This window comes from Oncorhynchus tshawytscha, linkage group LG04 (genome assembly GCF_018296145.1).
Source record: "Oncorhynchus tshawytscha isolate Ot180627B linkage group LG04, Otsh_v2.0, whole genome shotgun sequence".
NCBI classification, from domain to species: domain Eukaryota; kingdom Metazoa; phylum Chordata; class Actinopteri; order Salmoniformes; family Salmonidae; genus Oncorhynchus; species Oncorhynchus tshawytscha.
Genome location: NC_056432.1, coordinates 20,925,780 through 20,945,260, shown reverse-complemented (window position 1 = coordinate 20,945,260; position 19,481 = coordinate 20,925,780). Strand labels below are relative to the sequence as shown.

At 41.8% G+C, this 19,481-nt stretch overlaps 1 protein-coding gene across 3 annotated transcripts; it reads left to right on the top strand.

Annotated features, from left to right (window-relative positions):
• The first annotated feature begins 3,458 nt into the window (after positions 1 to 3,458).
• LOC112232823 (zinc finger protein 462) lies at positions 3,459 to 19,084 on the top strand. Of its 3 annotated transcripts, none has more exons than XM_024400059.2 (11): positions 3,459 to 3,763; positions 8,733 to 8,781; positions 9,013 to 15,065; positions 15,165 to 15,445; positions 15,874 to 15,992; positions 16,224 to 16,376; positions 16,661 to 16,910; positions 17,181 to 17,317; positions 17,482 to 17,705; positions 17,899 to 18,502; positions 18,610 to 19,084. In XM_024400059.2, the coding sequence occupies exons 2-11, from the start codon at positions 8,772 to 8,774 to the stop codon at positions 18,735 to 18,737; spliced, it is 7,959 nt and encodes a 2,652-aa protein (XP_024255827.1). In that variant the 5' UTR covers positions 3,459 to 3,763; positions 8,733 to 8,771; the 3' UTR covers positions 18,738 to 19,084. The 3 variants fall into 3 exon arrangements, with proteins under 3 accessions (XP_024255827.1, XP_024255826.1, XP_024255828.1); XM_024400058.2 differs by having other exon boundaries at positions 3,459 to 3,765; positions 8,738 to 8,781; XM_024400060.2 differs by having other exon boundaries at positions 3,459 to 3,765; positions 15,168 to 15,445.
• The last annotated feature ends 397 nt before the right edge of the window (positions 19,085 to 19,481 follow it).

Below are 19,481 nucleotides of genomic sequence, written 5' to 3'. Positions count from 1 at the left end.
TCAGAATATATTGATATCATGCCAGTCATCAATTAATAATTTCCTCATATCAGTCTCATTCTGAACGTCGTTGACCTCGTAAATCTGCACAAACCCTAGCCTAAGTGATGAATCAGCGGTACACAAATTGATTTAATTATTTATTTACTAACTAACTAAATAATCACACAGGATTACCTACACACACACACGGTATAGGTTATATTGATTACTAACATAATGCAACGAAAGGTCCCTAGTGGACTAACCCGATATGACGGCGTGTTACACAATGGAAAGGGGGTGAGAAAAGAAAGAGAGGGGGAGACAAAGAGAGTGGACTTATTGTACATACATGTGGAAGCTATGCTCAAAGGAATATGTATCAGGTTTGAAAGTAAGACCCAGACTGTGTCGAAGTAACAATGTTTATTACAGCAACAGGGACAGGCAAATGACAGGTCAAGGCAGGCAGGGGTCGATAATCCAGAGTAGTGGGGAAAAGGAACAGGACGGCAGGCAGGCTCAGGGGCAGGCAGGCAGGCTCAGAGAGCGGACAGGCAAGGGTCAAAACCAGGAGGGCGAGAAAAAGAGAGACTGGGGAAAGCAGGAGCTGAGACAAAACACTGGTTGACTTGACAGACAAGACGAATTCAGCACCGGACAAACAGAGAACACAGGTATAAATAGACAGGGGATAATGCGGTAGATGGGCTAAACCTGAAAGGGGGTAGATACAATCAAAAGGACAGGTGAAACCCCAGGGGTTTGCGAAATGCCCTCGGGGGTACTCCAAATAAAAATGTGATCCACATTTTCAAACAGCACATTTATATTTTCCAATGGGGCTATACATTTGGGTGAGGTTTATTTCTCGCCTGAGTAGCCTCGTTTCACTGCCAAAAATAAATTTAAACCATCTAGTGTTCAGCGAAATGACAACGCAATGTCAAATACAGGTAGCCTAGTCAAATAATTAACATCTGAGTTACAGTTATTATGTTATACCATCCTTTTTCTGTTGTTTTCTTTGTCGAATTTTACCCCTTTTTCTCCCCAATTTCATGGTATCCAATTGTTGTAGTAACTACTATCTTGTCTCATCGCTACAACTCCCGTACAGGCTCGGGAGAGACGAAGGTTGAAAGTCATGCGTCCTCCGATACGCAACCCAACCAGCCTTACTGCTTCTTAACACAGCGCGCATCCAACCTGGATGCCAGCCGCACCAATGTGTCGGAGGGTACACCGTGCACCTGGCAGGAGTGGGAGTTTTAATGTAGTCCTTCTCTTTAGTTCCTAATTCACCCTCTAACATTTTTTGCTTTTCACGCTTTTTCCGTCTCTTAGTGGCTGTGTATGACATAATCAGACCCCTGGCATACGCTTTACAGGTTTCCCAAAGAAGCGAGGGTTTATCTGTTGATTGAGAGTTAATAGAGAAAAATGCTTTAAACTCTGTAATAAAATATGATGTGAATGTATGGTCTTTAAGAATGGTTGTATTCAACCTCCAATGTCTTGACCGATTGAATGCCCCGTTGAATTTTATGTCCAGGATCACCTCAGCATGATCAGATATGACTATGCTTCCTATCCTAGCGGATAAAACAGACTGCAAGGACGTCCTGGGAATAAAAAAGTAATCTATTCTAGTCTGACATCTATGTGGTTCAGAGAAAAAAGTGAACTCTCTGTTGGAGGGATGAAAAGCTCTCCAGACATCTGCATACCCCAGATCATCACAAATAGCTTTAAGTGACTTAGCTTGAGGAGAGAGTGAAGCTATACCGCTGGGAAACTTATCAATAAGGGGGTTCAACAAGCAGTTAAAATCTCCTCCAACCACTGCAGTGTCCCTCAAGACCTATGTTAAGGGGACCTGTAGTAGTTTTACTACACGTCAATGTGTCTTACACCATTGTAGTGGCGATAGGTATGAAGGAGTCTATTTCATAGCTATGTTATCCATGGAGAAGCTAACCTCATGACGGAGGTACTCTGTTAAGCACTGAACCAGTCGTACACGGTGTGATCATGGTTCATGACTATTTAGGGGATTCTATTTATTAGAGGCATGTGTGTTAACCATCAGAAGAGTGTTTTGGAGATTCCCTTCCACGTGTTGCAATCTGAGTGACTACTAACTCCTCTGTTGCTGTCATCAGTAGCAATTTGACTGGTGATGTCTCTTACCTTCTCACTGATTGTGGCTGGACTGACTGTGCTGGCATTGACACTAGTACTCAAGGGGACCAGTTATCCTACTTATTTATTCTGAAATGTTATCCTACATTTGGAGGTGGAAAGTCCGCTGGACTTCTTTTACGACCAGTGTGGTACACCTCAGTGATATCTTAGATGTGTTCTAAGGTTATCCCCATCGAGGGGCCTGTCTGCTCCTCTCTCTTCTCGTGGGGAAGTTTACAACTAGATTTTTCCTGCTCTGGCGGCCTCGTACAGTGTTGGACCTAGGCTCGACCCCCCCCACCGGCCTCGATGAGGCTCGTCCTGGGTCTGGGCTACTATTCCCCCCCCCCCACCAGTGGTTGGTGTTGGTATCAGAGACACAAACGAAAAGGTCAGACCCTTTGTACGAGTTGTCAGCAGCCGCATTGTTATTAGATTGGCTGTAACCTTTCAACCAAATCTCCTGGTGTTTGTGCTTCAAAACACTCCGTGGCTGTCAAGGCCTGTCAGTCACCACAGCATCCTTGTGTGGCAACCTCTCCAGTACCTGCGAACTGAGACAAGGATATCTGCCTGCGATATCCCACAGCGTTTCACCAGTGGTAGTCATCAGGTCAGTTGCGGGACTGATACCTTAGTGTCATTGTAAGGGGTTTCAGTCCCCCACAAAGCAGGAAATGTATCGGAAGCAGAGCACACTCTGTATGTCAATGCTTTTATTGCTGAGACGCCACAGTGCTTGCGGAAGTGTCCGAAGGACAAGAGAAGTTCATCTCAACTACAGCATTGCGACTCCAAGAAGGAGGGAAGTTTCTCATTCACAAAGACCGCTGGCTTGAAATCAAGAAACTGCAGCTACGTGAAGGTGACTTCATCAAAAACTGCATGACCTTTGATCAAATGATTTCAGTAAAGTTCATGTGGTTGACATGTTGGAAATGTTTTATAATCATAATGCAACACACTTTGAAAGGCTGTGTATAATGATGGTCAACAACTTGACAAAAGTGATCCACTCCAATGCGCCCAATGAGAGAAGTTTCCTTAATTGTTAATTTTCTCAAAATCTAAAGACACAACCTAGATTTGAGCCAATGTTTTAAGTAGTTGAACATATTATTACTCCAAACAAGTGAAAGTGGCAAACTGACACGTTTTTATTTTCGTCAAAAATACTTTCTTTCGAATGTGTGTCTTTGATTTTGACGGCATGCATACACATTCGCAGTTCGGCGTGAGAGACCGTTTTAACGCATGCGCTTAGCTAGGCAACGTCGCCATGACATCGCCTACAAGCGTTATCGGGGATTTCTATTGGAGAAGCAGTTTCTGCCTATCTTCATGATTGTACTGTCTTTGGCTTTATAGTTATCGTTGATTGACAGATTTATTTGCACTGCACGCCACCCCCTGGCACTATCGTGACTGCTAAGTTGTTTTGTGTGTAGCCCCTCGACCCCGGCGTTGCTGGTTCTCAGACGGAAGAGGACACATGAGGTTGTTGTAGGAGCGGGAAAAAATGGCGACGAACATCGACTACAACACATTGAGGAATCGAAAAATTGTCTGAGTCTCACCGATTCTCTGTGGAAACGTGTGAGTAGGCTATTCAATCTATTCCATTAACGTCTTTGTAAATGTTCATTGCGGGCCACGTTTTGTAGTTTTTGCTTCGTAACATTTTTCATATTTCTGAACTGGATCAATAGAAAGGCAAAGGGGGTTCCGATTCCACTCCCCTTGCAATTTTAGTTCCTGTTCGACAAGTGACAGAGCTGGGACCGAAATGGTGTAAACTTGATTGTTCACAAGTTTGATTCTAATAAATGCAGCATGTGTTATTTGGTAAATCTGTGCAGTTATCAGAGTTTGCTATATGTTATCAGGGGTTGCATTTAAGAGACAATCTAGATATATTATGTCAATGCAGCCAGAGCTCAGCTCAAGCTTTGGCTACCTTGCTAATACAGTTGTGTTTAAGCAAATTACCCATTCTAGTATAAGGCTGCAAATGTCCAAATATTCTTGTTCACAATTTCAGAGGTGTTGTCTCGCATGTAACGGATTGTGTGCTGAAGTGTCCTATCCTTTGATCTATTGCTGGGTTGAGGATTTCAAAGGAAAGATCAACTGACATTTTGTGGTTAATCATTTTGTGGTCCTCTTCGATCTGAGGACGAGGCTTATAAACATGCAATGTCTGAAGACAGACAGTGTGGCCACTTAGATGTGATTGCAAAGCAATACACAACTCTAGATTTCTTACATACTCATATTATTATTTGATTTATTCTGCTCGCTCTAGCCCTTAACGACTTTAGCTATTAACGCAAAACCAACTTCCAAATGTGCAGACTGCCAAAAATATTTTTTATAGCCTGAATACTATTTTAACTAAAACAAAATGTAAATGAGTTCCCAATATATTTCAACGGCAATAAATGTGCAATAGATTTACATCGGGACATTTAGGTGTATCTCCTCCTACACTATTTAAACGATCAACTTTGAGATGTTCAGACTGACCCAATATAGATTGTTTGCATGCAAGAATGTTGATAACATTTATACTTTTTGAACTACAAACATTACACATTAATAAACCATAGGCTTGAATGGGAAGTATTTGGATTTGCCAAATACACCATTTCAGCTAACATTGAGATGTTCAGACTGACCCAACTAAATCCTATACTTTGATCAAATATAACTATACAAATGTGCATAAATTAGCATAAAATAACCCACCAACAGTAACTTTTGAACTATACAAATGTAGATAAACCAGCTTTCAAATGTTAATTTGCATATTAGAACAAATACCAAATCTAACCCTATCAGCTAAAAACACAAAACCAACTTTCAAATATGCAGACAGCCCCAACTTAAATTAAGAAATTATTTTTGATAGCATCCATACTTTTTGTACCAGAACAATATTTAAATGCACTCCCAATGCATTTCAATGGCAATAAAAGGGCCATAGACTCGCATGCCAAAATGTTCCCCATGTATCTCCACTTACACGTTTAAGCTATCAACACCAAACCAACATTGAGATGTTCAGACTGACCCAAATTAGATTGCTTGCATTCAGATTCTTTATACTATTTATACTTTTTAACTATAACTGTTTTAAATTTTCTAAAATTAACATCGCGTGCGCTGCAAAATATATTTAGAAATGTATGTTATTCAATTATTGCGTCAACGAGCGTCTGCGTTGCCAGGGGCTAAAATAGAAGTCCTTTCTATATCTGACGCAGGTCGCGCTGCAAGTCCTGCCTCTCCCATCTCCTCGTTGGTTTATAGGTTTATAGAAGCAGGTGCCATCTACTCATTGGTTATACCCACGTGGGTGATTGAAAGATGAACTGTGTTGCCGGTCGTCGTGGTAATACTATGAAAGTTTAGATGCCAATCACCATTTAAGTTCAAAGATTAAATATGCCTGGATGGAGGAGAGATGACTTGAAACGATTCGGTTGACCATTTTATGTGTGGATTAATTGTCGGAGTAGAGGACCTTGTGCATTTCAGGTAAAATAACAACTCAATGTTTATATCCCAGGACAAATTAGCTAGCAAGTGCAAGCTAACTAGCTAAATTGCCATAAATGTTTAATGCTTCTCGACCTGTCCCCAAATTAATGTCAATATTTGGACCTGCGTTTTGTGATCGCGCTTGGTGTAGGGGTACAAAATTAATTTATCCGCGATGGCGCATGCGCACAGCCGGTTTGGGTTCAGTGTTAGAATCACAGTAATACAGTGGTAGCTATTTAAAATGGTCCTGCTCCAATTAAGCTACAAGGTGAACTTTAAAACATTCAGGCTATCCTAACTTCAAATTCTTTAAGGTTTTTATCAACTATATACATTTTGCATAAAATAACTCACCAACAGTAACTCTTGAACCGTTCGAGCTATAGGTACCAAACCTTTTTTTCACATGTTCAGGCTATCCTATCTGACTACAACTACTGACCAAAACTACACAACTACTGACCAAAACCACACAACTACTAACCACACCCACACATCTACTGACAACAGCTACAAACACCACCCCAATGTTGACATGTGCACTGGCTCAACGTAGATGGCTTCTACACAGATTTTTGCTATCATTCCTACTTCATAAGCTGGAAAGCTTGTTGTATCGTCATTCATTTAAATGGAGGAACGCAGGCCTCAACATTAACTGAAATCACTGACACAACTTTCAGAATGTTCCAACTGAAACATTTTAAGAGCTTAAAACACATATGGCTTATTGATTATATTGTACTCACTCTAGCCTACTATACTAGCACACTGTAACCCACTATAATAACTCCACACCTACAAACCTCCTCAAAATAGGTCATAACTAACACACAGCCTTTGAAAACATACTACATCTTGGCCATGTTCTGTTATAATCTCCACCTGGCACAGCTAGAAGAGGACTGGCCACCCCTCATAGCCTGGTTCCTCTTTAGGTTTCTTCCTAGGTTTTGGCCTTTCTAGGGAGTTTTTCCTAGCCACCGTGCTTCTACACCTGCATTGCTTGCTGTTTGGGGTAGAGGTCGACCGATTATGATTTTTCAACGCCGATACCGATTATTGGATTAATCAGCCGATTTATAAAACATATATGTATATATATTTTTTTTATAGGAATTTAATTTAATTTATTTGTAATAATGACAATTACAACAATACTGAATTAACACTTACTTTAACTTCATATAAAACATCAATAAAATCTATTTAGCCTCAAATAAATAATGAAACATGTTCAATTTGGTTTAAATAATGCAAAAACAAAGTGTTGAAGAAGAAAGAAATATGTGCCATGTAAAAAAACTAACGTTGAAGTTCCTTGCTCAGAACATGAAAACATATGAAAGTTGGTGGTTCCTTTTAACATGAGACTTCAACATTCCAAGGTAAGAGGTTTTAGGTTGTAGTTAATATAGTATTTATAGGACTATTTCTCTCTATACCATTTGTATTTCATATACCTTTGACTATTGGATGTTCTTATAGGCACTATAGTATTGCCAGTGTAACAGTATAGCTTCTGTCCCTCTCCTCGCCCCTACCTGGGCTCGAACCAGGAACACATCGACAACAGCCAAACTCGAAGCATCGTTACCCATCGCTCCACAAAAGCCGGGGCCGTTGCAGCGCAGGGGGAATAACTACTCCAAATAAAAAAACGAAAGTGCTGTTTGAATGAATGATTACGGGCCTGCTGCTGCTCAGTCAGACTGCTCTATCAAATCAGACTTAATTATAACATAATAACACACAGAAATACGAGCCTTTGGTCATTAATATGATCGTATCCGGAAACTATCATTTCGAAAACAAAACGTTTATTATTTCAGTGAAACACTGAACCGTTCTGTATTTTATCTAACGGGTGGCATCCCTAAGTCTAAATATTCTTGTTACATTGCACAACCTTCAATGTATGTCATAATTACGTAAAATTTGGGCAAATGAGTTTGCAGTGAGCCAGGCAGCCCAAACTGTTGCATATACCCTGACTCTGCGTGCAATGAACGCAAGAGAAATGACAATTTCACCTGGTTAATATTGCCTGCTAAACTGGATTAGTAGTTATGATTGATTGTTTTTTATAAGATAAGTTTAATGCTAGCTAGCAATTTACCTTGGCTTCTACTGCATTCGCATAACAGGCAGGCTACTCGTGGAGTGCAATGGTTAGAGCGTTGGTCTAGTTAACTGTGCGGTTGCAAGATTGGAACCCTGAGCTGACAAGGTGAAAATCTGTCGTTCTGCCCCTGAACAAGGCAGTTAACCCACAGTTCCTAGGCCTTAATTGAAAATAAGAATGTGTTCTTAACTGACTTGCCTAGTTAAATAAAGGTATAAAAAAAAATATATATATTTTAATTATCGGAAATCGGCGCACAAAAATACCGATTTCCGAATGTTATGAAAACTTGAAATCGGCCCTAATTAATCGGCCATTATGATTAATCGGTCGACCTCTAGTTTGGGGTTTTAGGCTGGGTTTCTGTACAGCACTTTGAGATATCAGCTGATGTACGAAGGGCTATATAAATACATTTGATTATGGTTATAATGACCCCATTCTTGTGTGTTGATAAGCTAAAAGTCGCTACTTTTTCAGTAATGAGAATGTGATATTGTGCACAGAGATAGAACTATAAAAATATCACTAGCAAACCATACGTTTTAAGTCTCGACCTGTGACTGTACTTGTTTAGCAACACTTTTCAGTGTGACTAATTGTACTTACAATTTATTAAATGTATACATGACAGTGAACTTGTGGGACTTCCTGCAAAAATGTTATATTCAGATCAGCTATAGGCCTAAATCCTATTCAGATAAATTACACCTGTTGTCTTATTAAGTCATTTGGATCGGTTATGGAGTCGCTCAGTTTTGGAGAAGTTGGTAAATGTCTCTCCTTTTATCAGTTTGTTTGCATTTTGCATGTTTAGTCTGGTTTTGCTAGTGTTATGTGAGACAATGTCATCAAATTATGCTCCCCCATATGTTTCTCTCCCATTTGTCAGTAAAGTTCTGGGATCAAGAAACTCTCAGAGCCAGGGGAGATGGAGGAAGGTATGACTTGTTGTTCTTCTAATTTTTGACTTAAAAAAAAAAAAATTCTGCCAACAGCCTACCCCATAATACAAGTTGTTAACTGGAGAATGGTGAACTCTATCACCTGCCTTTTTAGGTGCTTGGTTGGTCTGATAATAGTTAGATACATAGCACATGTAATAATTCATATCTGATACACGTATTATTCTGCAGTTGTATAGATTTAAAAGCTCTTTTATACACCTACAGATTCCGGGCACCTCGACAAGTCTGATCAAATGACCCACGGTCAACCAGCCTCTCAACAATCCATGTCTCCAAGTCAGTCATTCCAGTGTAACCATTGTGTCCTCCTATTCAAATCAAAATATTTCCTCCTGGAACACATGAAGAAGGTGCATGGAGTTGATGTGGATCCTTCACAAAATGATGGGAGTTCTAATCCCTCAGAGAGTTCCACACAACCTCACAGTAGCACTCTCTACAACAATTCAGAGGAGAGTTTCTCTTGCCGGCATTGTATGTTTACATCTTCCAGTTGGCCTGTTATTATCAAACATGAAAGAACAAATCACAAGGTTTTGGTAAAGGGTCCTGGTAAGGGCAGGACCCTGAATACACAGAAACCGTATTTAAGGGGCAAGTTGCTTAATGTCAAAGTGCCACTGCCAGGGAATAAGAACCAACACAATGTGTCAAGACTCCAATGCAAACAAGGGGAAGTGGGGAGACTGAATTTTCCCAAATCCAAGTCTACCTCAAAAACCATAAACATTCCTAGCTCTAGTCTATTGCTGGAGAACCTGCAAACTCAAGTGGGATCCTCTGAAAATATTTCCAAATTCAAAATTGCGCATGGGTCATCTTTAAATTCCTCACAACTGAAGTTGCCCAACCTCTCAAGGCCATCACGTGCACATGATGTGACCCTCGTGTCACATGTGCCTTTCCTTAGCTATGACCAAGACGGTGGTAAAGGTGTCTCTAAAGTAACTGAAGAGAGATCTCATACAGAAAGTGAACAGAAGGGCTCTCACTGCTGCTCACTCTGCAACTTTTCTGCAACTTGGCTAGAAGATCTTCACACTCACCAGCGAAGTGAGCACAGTTACCTTTTTTACAGCATGGGGCTAAGTCTGCTGGACGGAACAGCGACAGAACAGCGGGATCCAAAACCTGAAACATATAATGAAATGCCACTAACAGAGCCATTGGCTAATGCCACCAAGAAGAGGATGCATGATGACACTGCTTTGAGTCCTGCTAAGAAAAAGATCAAAACGAGCCCTGAAAGTACAGTCATCCAAAGCAAGCTGTCAGGGGGCACTGCTTTCACCTTTGAGGTTAGCGAGGATGAAGAGGAGGGGGATGCCTGGAGAACTGAACTAGATGCCTCAGGAACTGAAAAAGATGAGCACGATCAATTGGAAAATAGAGAAAGCAGGGACAAACACAAAATACTTTATCGTTGCAAACATTGTGACTACAATCACAGGTCATCTCGCAGTTTGAGCACCCATTACCAGAGAATGCACCCATACATCAGGTATGACTTTCAGTACATTATTAATCCAGATGATTGGACTGCCACCTTCCGTTGCTTGGAGTGTCCTGTTGAGTTTGCCACCCCTGATGACCTCAAGAAGCACTATAGGGATCATCACCCAGAAGCTCCAGATGTGTTCATGATGCGATCAGATCAGCTTGATTTGGTGTACAAGTGCTTTGCCTGCCCATTCACCATTTCTAATGGCAAATACTTGAAACCCCATTACAAAAACAAACATCCAAAACTGAAAATGAGCAGTCCTTTAATGTACTGCAGTTTTACTGCCAAGCCTTCTAAAGACGAACCCTCTAAATCACATTTAGGGCAAACCTCCAGCCTAAAGAATGCAGAGGTTGTCTCTCCTGAGAGGTCTCTGACCCCATGTAAAGAAACTGTTCATATCAACTCTACACCCCCAAAAGAATGTTCTGCTTCCATGGGAGTGGATGAGGAACTGTACCACTGCAAACATTGTGCCTTCAGCAATAAGTCAGTGGTTGTTGTGCTTGCCCACTTCCAAAAAAGCCATCCGAAGGCAGGATTAACAATTGATGACATAAAACAAGAATCTCTTGCCACTTCCAGGGAAGCTAAGGACGAAACACAGTCGTCTCCTCAAAATATGGTTTTGGAACCATTCAATCTCCCAGAAGTAAAGTCCCCCAACACGTCCCTCTTTAAACCCGATGTTGCACAGGATGATGTAGAGAACGTGTTTTTCTGCCAGCATTGCAACTATGGCAACCTCACAGTGAGGGGGGTGTTGAATCACCAAAGGTCAAGACACAGTGATCTCAATGCTACTGTTGAACAGATCCATTTCCATACTGCGGAGGTTCATAGTCAAAGCAAAGTGTCACAGGGCATAGGAAAAGTCTCACATAGCACTCCCCTCCAAAATGATTTAGCACAGGAACATGTTATAAAGCCATTCAAACTCCCAGAAGTTAAGTCTCCTAACACATCCCCTCCCATATCCAATGTTTCGCAGGCAGATGAGAGTTTGTATTTCTGCCAGTTTTGTGGCTATTGCAACCCCACAGTGAGAGGCGTTATGAATCATCAGAAGTTGAGACACCGTACTCGTAAGTCAACTGCAGAACGGATCATTAAACATACTGCTGCGATTCGTAGCAACCCCAAAGTGAGAGGGGTTTTGAATCATCAGAAGTTAAGACACAGTACTCGTAAGTCAACTGCTAAACGGATCATTAAACATACTGCTGCAATTCGTAGCAACCTCAAATTGAGAGGGGTTTTGAATCATCAGAAGTTAAGACAGAGTCATCTCAAGGTGACTGCTAATAAGGTCATCAAGCACACTGCTGAGGCTCATGTTCAAAGTGAAAACCTTCAGTCTACTGGATTTGACTCATCAAACTCTTCTCTCAAATCCACTGTTGAGAACGAGATAGCTGACTTGTTTTTTTGCCAGTACTGCAACTATGGCAACCCCAGAGCTATAGGGGTTTTGAATCATCAGAAATTAAGACATCGTTGTCTTCAGACATCAACTAGTCAGATCCTTCAATATACATCTGAGCTTCGTAGTCAGAAAGGTAAACCTCAGTCTGCTGGATTTGACTCCTCTCTCCTCACATCTGATATTGGAAATGAGGCAGGTAACTTGTTTTTCTGCCAATTTTGCAACTATGGGCATCCCTCAATGAGAGGAATGTTGAATCATCAAAAGAGAAGACACAGTGAACTTCAAACAACACCTGGCGACATCTTCAGGCATACTGCTGAGGTTGGAGGGCAAACCGAAGAATCCAAAAAGTCTAAGGGAGTCAACATGACAAAGTCTTCTCACATCTTACCTCTTCCTCTTGTGACAGAAGAGGCTGTGTTATTCTGTCAGCTTTGCAACTATAGCAATCGAACCATGAGGGTGGTTGTGGAACATCAAAGGAAAAGACACCCAGATCTTAAAGCAACTGCTAAACAAATCCTTGAATATACCGCTATGATTTTGTCCCAAACTAGCAAATCGCCTAACTCCTCTTTCTTAACATCTGATGTTGTCCAAGAAGAGTTAGATAAGTTCTTCTGCCAATATTGTGACTATAACAATCCCACAGTGAGGGGGATTTTTAATCATCAAAGTAAAATGCATTGTGATCTCGAAACAAACGCTGCGCAGATCTTAAGGCATACTGTTGTCGTCCGAGAGCAAACTAAAAAATCTCAGCCAAAAGCAGTGAACTCACCTAACTCTCCTCACCTCTTGTCTCATCCTCTTTTGAAGGACGAGGTTGAACACGTGTTTTTCTGTCAGCTTTGCAACTATAGCAATTCAACGGTGATGGGGGTTTTGAATCATAAAAGGAAAAGACACCTTGATATGAAGCCAACTGCTAAGCAAATCCTTGAATATACTGCTACTGTTTTGGGGCAAATGAGCAAATCCCACCCAGTACGAAGAAACTCGCTAAACTCATCCCAAGAAGAAGAGAGAAAGTTGTTTTACTGCCAGCATTGTGACTATGCCAATCAGACAGTTAGGGGGGTTTTGAATCATCAAAAATTAAGACATAGTGATCTGAAGGGAACTGCGGATCAGGTTGTCAGGTATACTGCAATTGTTCCCGGCCCAAATAAAAAATCAACAATGCAACAGCCTAACAGGTCCTCCATGAAAGCCTCACAATCTCGCAAGCAGAAAGCTGCACTGCTCAGGTCCTTGAAGTGCCGCAAATGCTCTTATACAACTCCCCATATATATCTTTTGAAAAGACATCTGAGGAATAACCACCAAGAGAAAGCCCCGATCACTACGATTATACATTGGGCTTACCAAGATGGCCATTTACAGGAAGGTTATCACTGTGAGTGGTGTGCTTGTTCACATACTGATGCGAAGGGACTCCTCCGGCACTACCGGCAACGTCATCCAGACAAAAAAACTGGACTTGAATCCATCATCCTGAGGTTACATGCCGGCCCTAAGACTTCTCGATCTAAAAAAACGAAGCCTAACCCAGAACACAATGAAAAACATGATCAGATTATCCTCAGGTTTGGGGATGTTCCAAAGACCACTTCATCTTTTCAGACCGGAGGAGGTGACACACAAGTCTATCCATGCAGAGCGTGTCCCTTTAAGGCTACTTCCATGGGGGGTATAAGCAGCCACTACCATGCAGTTCATCCATGGTCTGTCAAGGAAGATGGGTCTGTGTTAGATGTCATTAGTAGTAGGCAGACCCAAGAACCGGAGGTCCATGAACAGCTTGATGTTCATGAAACCTTGAGTTCAAGCGAGACATATAGGTGCCCTGTCTGTTCCGGAGAGTTCAACACCCTCCATGGTATGTCTACTCATTGTGGAAAGAAACATCCGGAATATGATTTGAAAGTCCATGAAGAGCTTGGTGTTCATGAAACTCCAAAGCCAAACCAGCGATATAGGTGCCCTGTCTGTTCCGGAGAGTTCAACAACCTCCATGGTATGTTAACTCATTGTGGTAAGAAACATCCGGAATATGATACATCAACTTATGAAAGGGAACCTGAAGCGGAACCTAGTACAAGTGAGGGGACTCTGGTATTCAAGTGTTCAATCTGTCCGTATGTGAACTCTCACGCTCATGGTGTTCTAACTCACTGCCAGATGAGGCATCCAGCCGTCAAAGCCAGAACTGAGAGACTTGAACAAGAAATTGTGCACTTCACTGACCCAAATGAATGCCTGAAAGTCCGATCGGGTAAGCGGATGGGATTGGCAGGCTTCCGGTGCAATATGTGTCCAGTCATCCATGCAAAATTCAAGAAGTTGAAGGCTCACTATGAGATGGATCACAAACGATCTGCCGCAAATATATTCAAACCGGCTTTGAAACAATCCGCTGCCATTAAAAAACAATTGCTCTCCAAATACAGAGGCTCCCAGACCTCAATTGCCCAGGCTGCCATTTTAAAAAATGGGAAATCCATCATAGTCAAGTGCCACCTTTGCAAGTACCTTTGCGCCACTAAAAAGGGCCTTGCCTGTCATCTTCGCATTAACCACAGTACAGTGGCTCCAATTGAGGACAAAGAGTTTTCCTACAAGTGTGCACTGTGCTCGTATACAACTTTGATTTGTAAATACCTTGCAGCCCACTATAGGAGGCAACATGGCAATGCTGCTTTCACCAACCACTTTGTTCCAGCATTCAGACCTCACCGCCTTCTTCCAAACTCACCGGACCATAAGGCTTCTTTGAGTCAGGAAACCAAATCCCCTGGTGAGAAGATAAGCTGTTCTCGCTGTTTTTTCCAATGTCTGAGTGAAAAAGGCCTGGTCTCCCATTATGCGATTTGCCACCCAGGAGTCTCTCCCAGCAAGCACAAGTCTAGCAAACTTAGCCTGAATAACACAGTGCAGTCTCCCCCCAAGCCTAGAAATCATCCCCAGCAACATAAACCTGTATGCAAATTATTTGATCCACAATGTGAGAAAGGCAAAGCATTGCGTCCAGTTAAATGCAAGAAATGCGTGAAGTTATCTTTCAACTCAAATCTGCTGCTAAGTATCCACTACACCAATTTCCACAATGAAGATTTCACGCAAGACTTCACTATACTTTCAAAGACTTCAGAGGATGGCACAGAGTTCTACAGATGTGGATACTGTAACCTCCAAATCCAGGGCAGTGCAGATCTCTGCTCCCATCTCGACCATCATAATGAGGAGTTTCAGAAGCTGACAAATGGACAGAAGAGGAAACAACGCCTCAGTGACCCACCGCCAAAGACCAAGCCTGTTAAGGTAAGTGGCACATAATACAATGAAGTGCAACCCTATGCATTTTGCCCTTTATGTAGCCTATGTGATCCTCAACCGTAATAATTTATTTTTGTCTTTCAGCAGGAAAGACAAGAACTGCCCGAGGTTCTGACAGCAGAAGAATCGGACAGTCATTGGATTGTGACACAGGTGGAATCTGTTACAACAGGGATGGGTCCACTGGTGTCCCCTTCCCCTGTCCCATCGACAACAGAACCAGAGGGGGGGTCAGTAGGAGAGGAGTGCAACCACTGCGGGCGAACTTTCATGTCTTTGAAAGGTTTACGCTCACATGAGCGAAGCCATGCAGCTACAGCAGCGCTCAAACGTCTGGACAATGTACCTCCTCAACAGAAGCAGATGTGAGAGGAAGAAATTTCTATTGTATATTTAAGCAATAAGGTCCAAGGGGGGGTGATTTGATTTGATATATGGCCAATATACCACAGCTAAGGGCTGTTCTTAAACACGACCCAACGCGGAGTGCATGGATACGGCCCTTAGCTGTGGTATATTGGCCATATACCACAAACCCCTGAGGTGCCTTATTGCTATTGTAAACTGTTTACCAATGTAATTAGAGCAGTAAATATGTTTTGTTATTCTCATGGTATACAGTCTGATATATCAGCATTCAGAGCTTGAACCACTCAGAGGGGAGTATTTATAGTATGTGATTGATTCTATCTTGTAATGTTACCTTAGGTACCACCATACAACATTCTTTCTTGTTTGTATATAAACCATCTGGATAAATCAATTTGTGAAATGTCTGCTAATGTCTCTTCAGGTTTGACCGCCATATTAGACATCGACCCGGGACCATCAGACCCTTCCACTGTGGGCTCTGTCGTTACAGAACTACCATATTGAGCCTCTTGAAGAATCATCTGCTCAAAGTACATGGCGGTGAGACAACCTTACTGCTACAGCACAGAGACAACCTTACTGCTACAGCACAGAGACAACCTTACTGCTACAGCACACTGTCATTGTCACAACTTTTCAAAGGCTTAAGAAAAAATATATCTCTGTCAATTTTACAGAATCTGATACTGTATGAAATGTTAATCGAATTGACAAAAGCTGTGGAAAACATCTTAAACCTGTTTGCTTTTTTAATCTGTCTTGCTGGAGTAGCTCAGGACCCATCCAAGAACCTCCCTTCCTCCGTGACCGGTAACGAGAACAAGGAACACACCCTGAGGGCCGCTGACGAGACCCAGAACCTGCTAGAACCTCAAGAAGGCAACCAAATGTCTGATGATTCTGAGGAATCAGACCTCACTGAAAGCAAGTGCTCCCTTATACATTCATTGTTTAGGATTTGAATTATTAAACTTCATGATTAGAACACTTCCTCTAAAATATGCAAATTTGTTATGCAGCATACAGACAAGACAATCAGTATAGCTATACAAACCCAGATTTTTTGAAAAATGCATTATGTCTTGTATATATACTCCTCAAGAGTATTTTGCCATTAGCACCTCCCCTACCTTTCTGTAAATCAGAGAAGTCATCTGCTGAGTGTCAATGTAATGTGGTACTAATATCCAATGTATTTTCTGTTACAGAACCAGTATACTCAGAGCCCCCAGATGTCCAGAGGCAGCTCAACCACTACAGGCAGGTGACTCAGGCCAAGGCCTGCAGCAGCCCTCCAAGCCCACAGACCACCAGGACCACTCAAGATGGCTTACTCGTCTGTGAGTTTTGTATCTACACCTCAACACACATCAAGAGTATGCGTCGACACTACATAAATCGCCACAATGGGAAAAGGCTTGTGAGGTGCAAGGACTGCTCATTTTTCACAGGCTTCAGGTAATATATTATTTCCAGAAGAATTTGCTCAAATGCCCATGCTTGCCTTTGCTGTGTCATATTTGTTGCTTAGTATACATATTCTTGCTATGTCTAAAGAATAGTGATTGAACAAGAAGCACTTGTGACACCTAGTATTGCTACATTAACTGACTCTTTTTAAATGATGTACAAATGCTTCTTGGTCTCAATTGTTGCCATCTATTAAACCTCAGTATGATATATTGCCAAATTTGTGATACCATTTTTTTCTCTGAATGCTTACATTAGGAAGAAGTTGGATATGCACATAGAGACGGCACATGCCGGTAGCCCAACAGAAGCTCCTAAGGAGCTACACTGCCCTCTCTGTCTTTACCACACCAAAAACAAAAACCGCATGATCGACCACATTGTCCTCCATCGTGGTAGGTGTTCTTGTGGTATTGTTCAAATAAATCCATGCTTTATTCATCATGACACTCATTAGACACCTTTTATGGCTGTCTACCATTTATTCTGTCTTATACTTGTCAGTACCACACCTAGACTTTACACTGCTGATCCTGGTTTGTTTATTTTTTTTAAACAGAGCAGCCAGTGGCCCCTATAGAGGTGCGTCGTCCGAAGCTGTCACGATATCTCGAGGGCATCGTGTTCCGCTGCCACAAATGCACCTTCACCAGTTCCAGTGACAAGAAACTGCTACTGCACATGCTCAAGCACGACGATATCAAGCCCTACAAATGCAGACTGTGCTACTTCGACTGCACACAGCTGAGCGAGCTGGAGGCACACCTGTGCGATAAACACCAGGTTAGTGTTCTAGCTACACTCTCCTTACACCCCCTCAATCATGACTCCCATGCTAACTAGACTGTGGCTCTAATCAGAAACAGCTCCTAAGGCACAGAGGACTGTGCCTTAGGATTGAAGACTTGATGTATCAATGTGTCCTTCTGTATCTGATGTAAATATGTAATCTTCCTTGTGGTGTTCTCTCCGGGAGGTTGTGAGGAACCATGAGCTGGTGGGACAGGTCCATCTGGAGGAACTGGAAACAAGACTGAGCAGAGTCAACGGGGAGGGAGAACAATTCATGGACTGTGAGGAGACCCAAGGGCAACAAGATGAGGTGAACAAAGATGGCGATAAGGAGGTGGCAGAGAACACAGCCCAAAACAGTGAATTCCAGGATTTTAGTAATGACGAGAACCAAGAGGGACAATATAAGCAATCCCATGAGAAGGTAGAGGAACATTTAATGGACTGTGAGGAGGAGAACCAAGAACCTGGAGAGATGGACATAGAAGAACAAAACATCCAATATCATGAGATGCCAGTGCTTAAAGATGAAGCCTGCAACTATCACAAGATGCCAGTGCTTGAAAATGAAGAGGGCAAAGAGGAAATGCACAGTAATCATGGTGCGACACAGGAAAATGAGGAGGAGGCAGTGAAGACTGACCGTCTAAAACCTGAGTGCGATAATAAACCGGAGCAAGGGTCTGAACAGGATGAAAAATATGAAGAAAACCCCAAGAGTGGCGAGAAGCAAGATCACGAGGTGGAGGAAAACAACAAGGAAAATGGCAACATATCTTCACCAAAAGGTAAGTCAAATTTGACCTGAAACTATTGACATCCAATTAATCAAACTGTTTCTGGTTCCCTGTCAAGGTATTTAACTCTGCTTCTTATTCTGTTATCATTCCTATAGATGCCTCCACTACCCTGAAGATAATTCCAGTGACCAGAAATGAGAAAGCACTTTCCTGCGAGCTCTGTGGCCGGACTCTCATGAACAGCACTGACCTGGAACGGCATGTGATGCGCCATGGCTTGTAACTCTGTGTTGGTGCAACTGATGAGGATGTATTGATACTGAGGGTGTTGCTGCTTAGAAATGGGAGACATGTCATAAGAGGGCTGCTTTTAACAGCAGGCTGATTATGTAAAGTTCAATTGAATAATGTTTTATTGTCACTTGTTGCATACTGTTTCCACCTGTAACTAACTATTCTTGACAGGAGACACTGCAGCTATTGTTGTAAAGGACAGTCTTTTATTATTGTATATAATGTCATGCCAGAATGACTGTTCACATTTCCAACATATTGGCTGTTTTGATGCTTTGTAAATATGTTGATCTTGTTGTCTTTTAACATTTCTGTAATAAATGACTTTATCCTAGAGCTATTCTATTTCATATATATTTCATTTGTGAAAATGCTTTTCCTCGTTTTAAGGATATGAACTATTCCTGAACCAATCAAGACAAAACATTTTAAAGGAGGACAAAGCAATGATAAAATCATTGACTAGGGAAAGAAGTGCAATAGTTTTTGTAAATATGTACAATGAATGGTGGATAGTGGCAACAGCTCCTGTGAATCTGCATTGACTTCACAAATTCTTACGTATTATTTTTCTCATACAAGTAGCCACAGTTTGTTCATAGCTGGGCCCAGTATCCCAAAAGCATCTAGAGGCTAAGTGAATCGTTAGAACCATTGAGATCGATGGTACTAACGAAATGTATGCCTTTGAGATACTGGACGCAGGGCGTTTAAACATGCGCGGTTGTAAGCG

Coding starts and splice junctions, on each gene's coding strand:
- LOC112232823 (XM_024400059.2), top strand. Junction 17,318..17,481: donor CCACATTGTCCTCCATCGTG/GTAGGTGTTCTT, acceptor TTTTTTAAACAG/AGCAGCCAGTGGCCCCTATA. Junction 18,503..18,609: donor CAACATATCTTCACCAAAAG/GTAAGTCAAATT, acceptor TCATTCCTATAG/ATGCCTCCACTACCCTGAAG.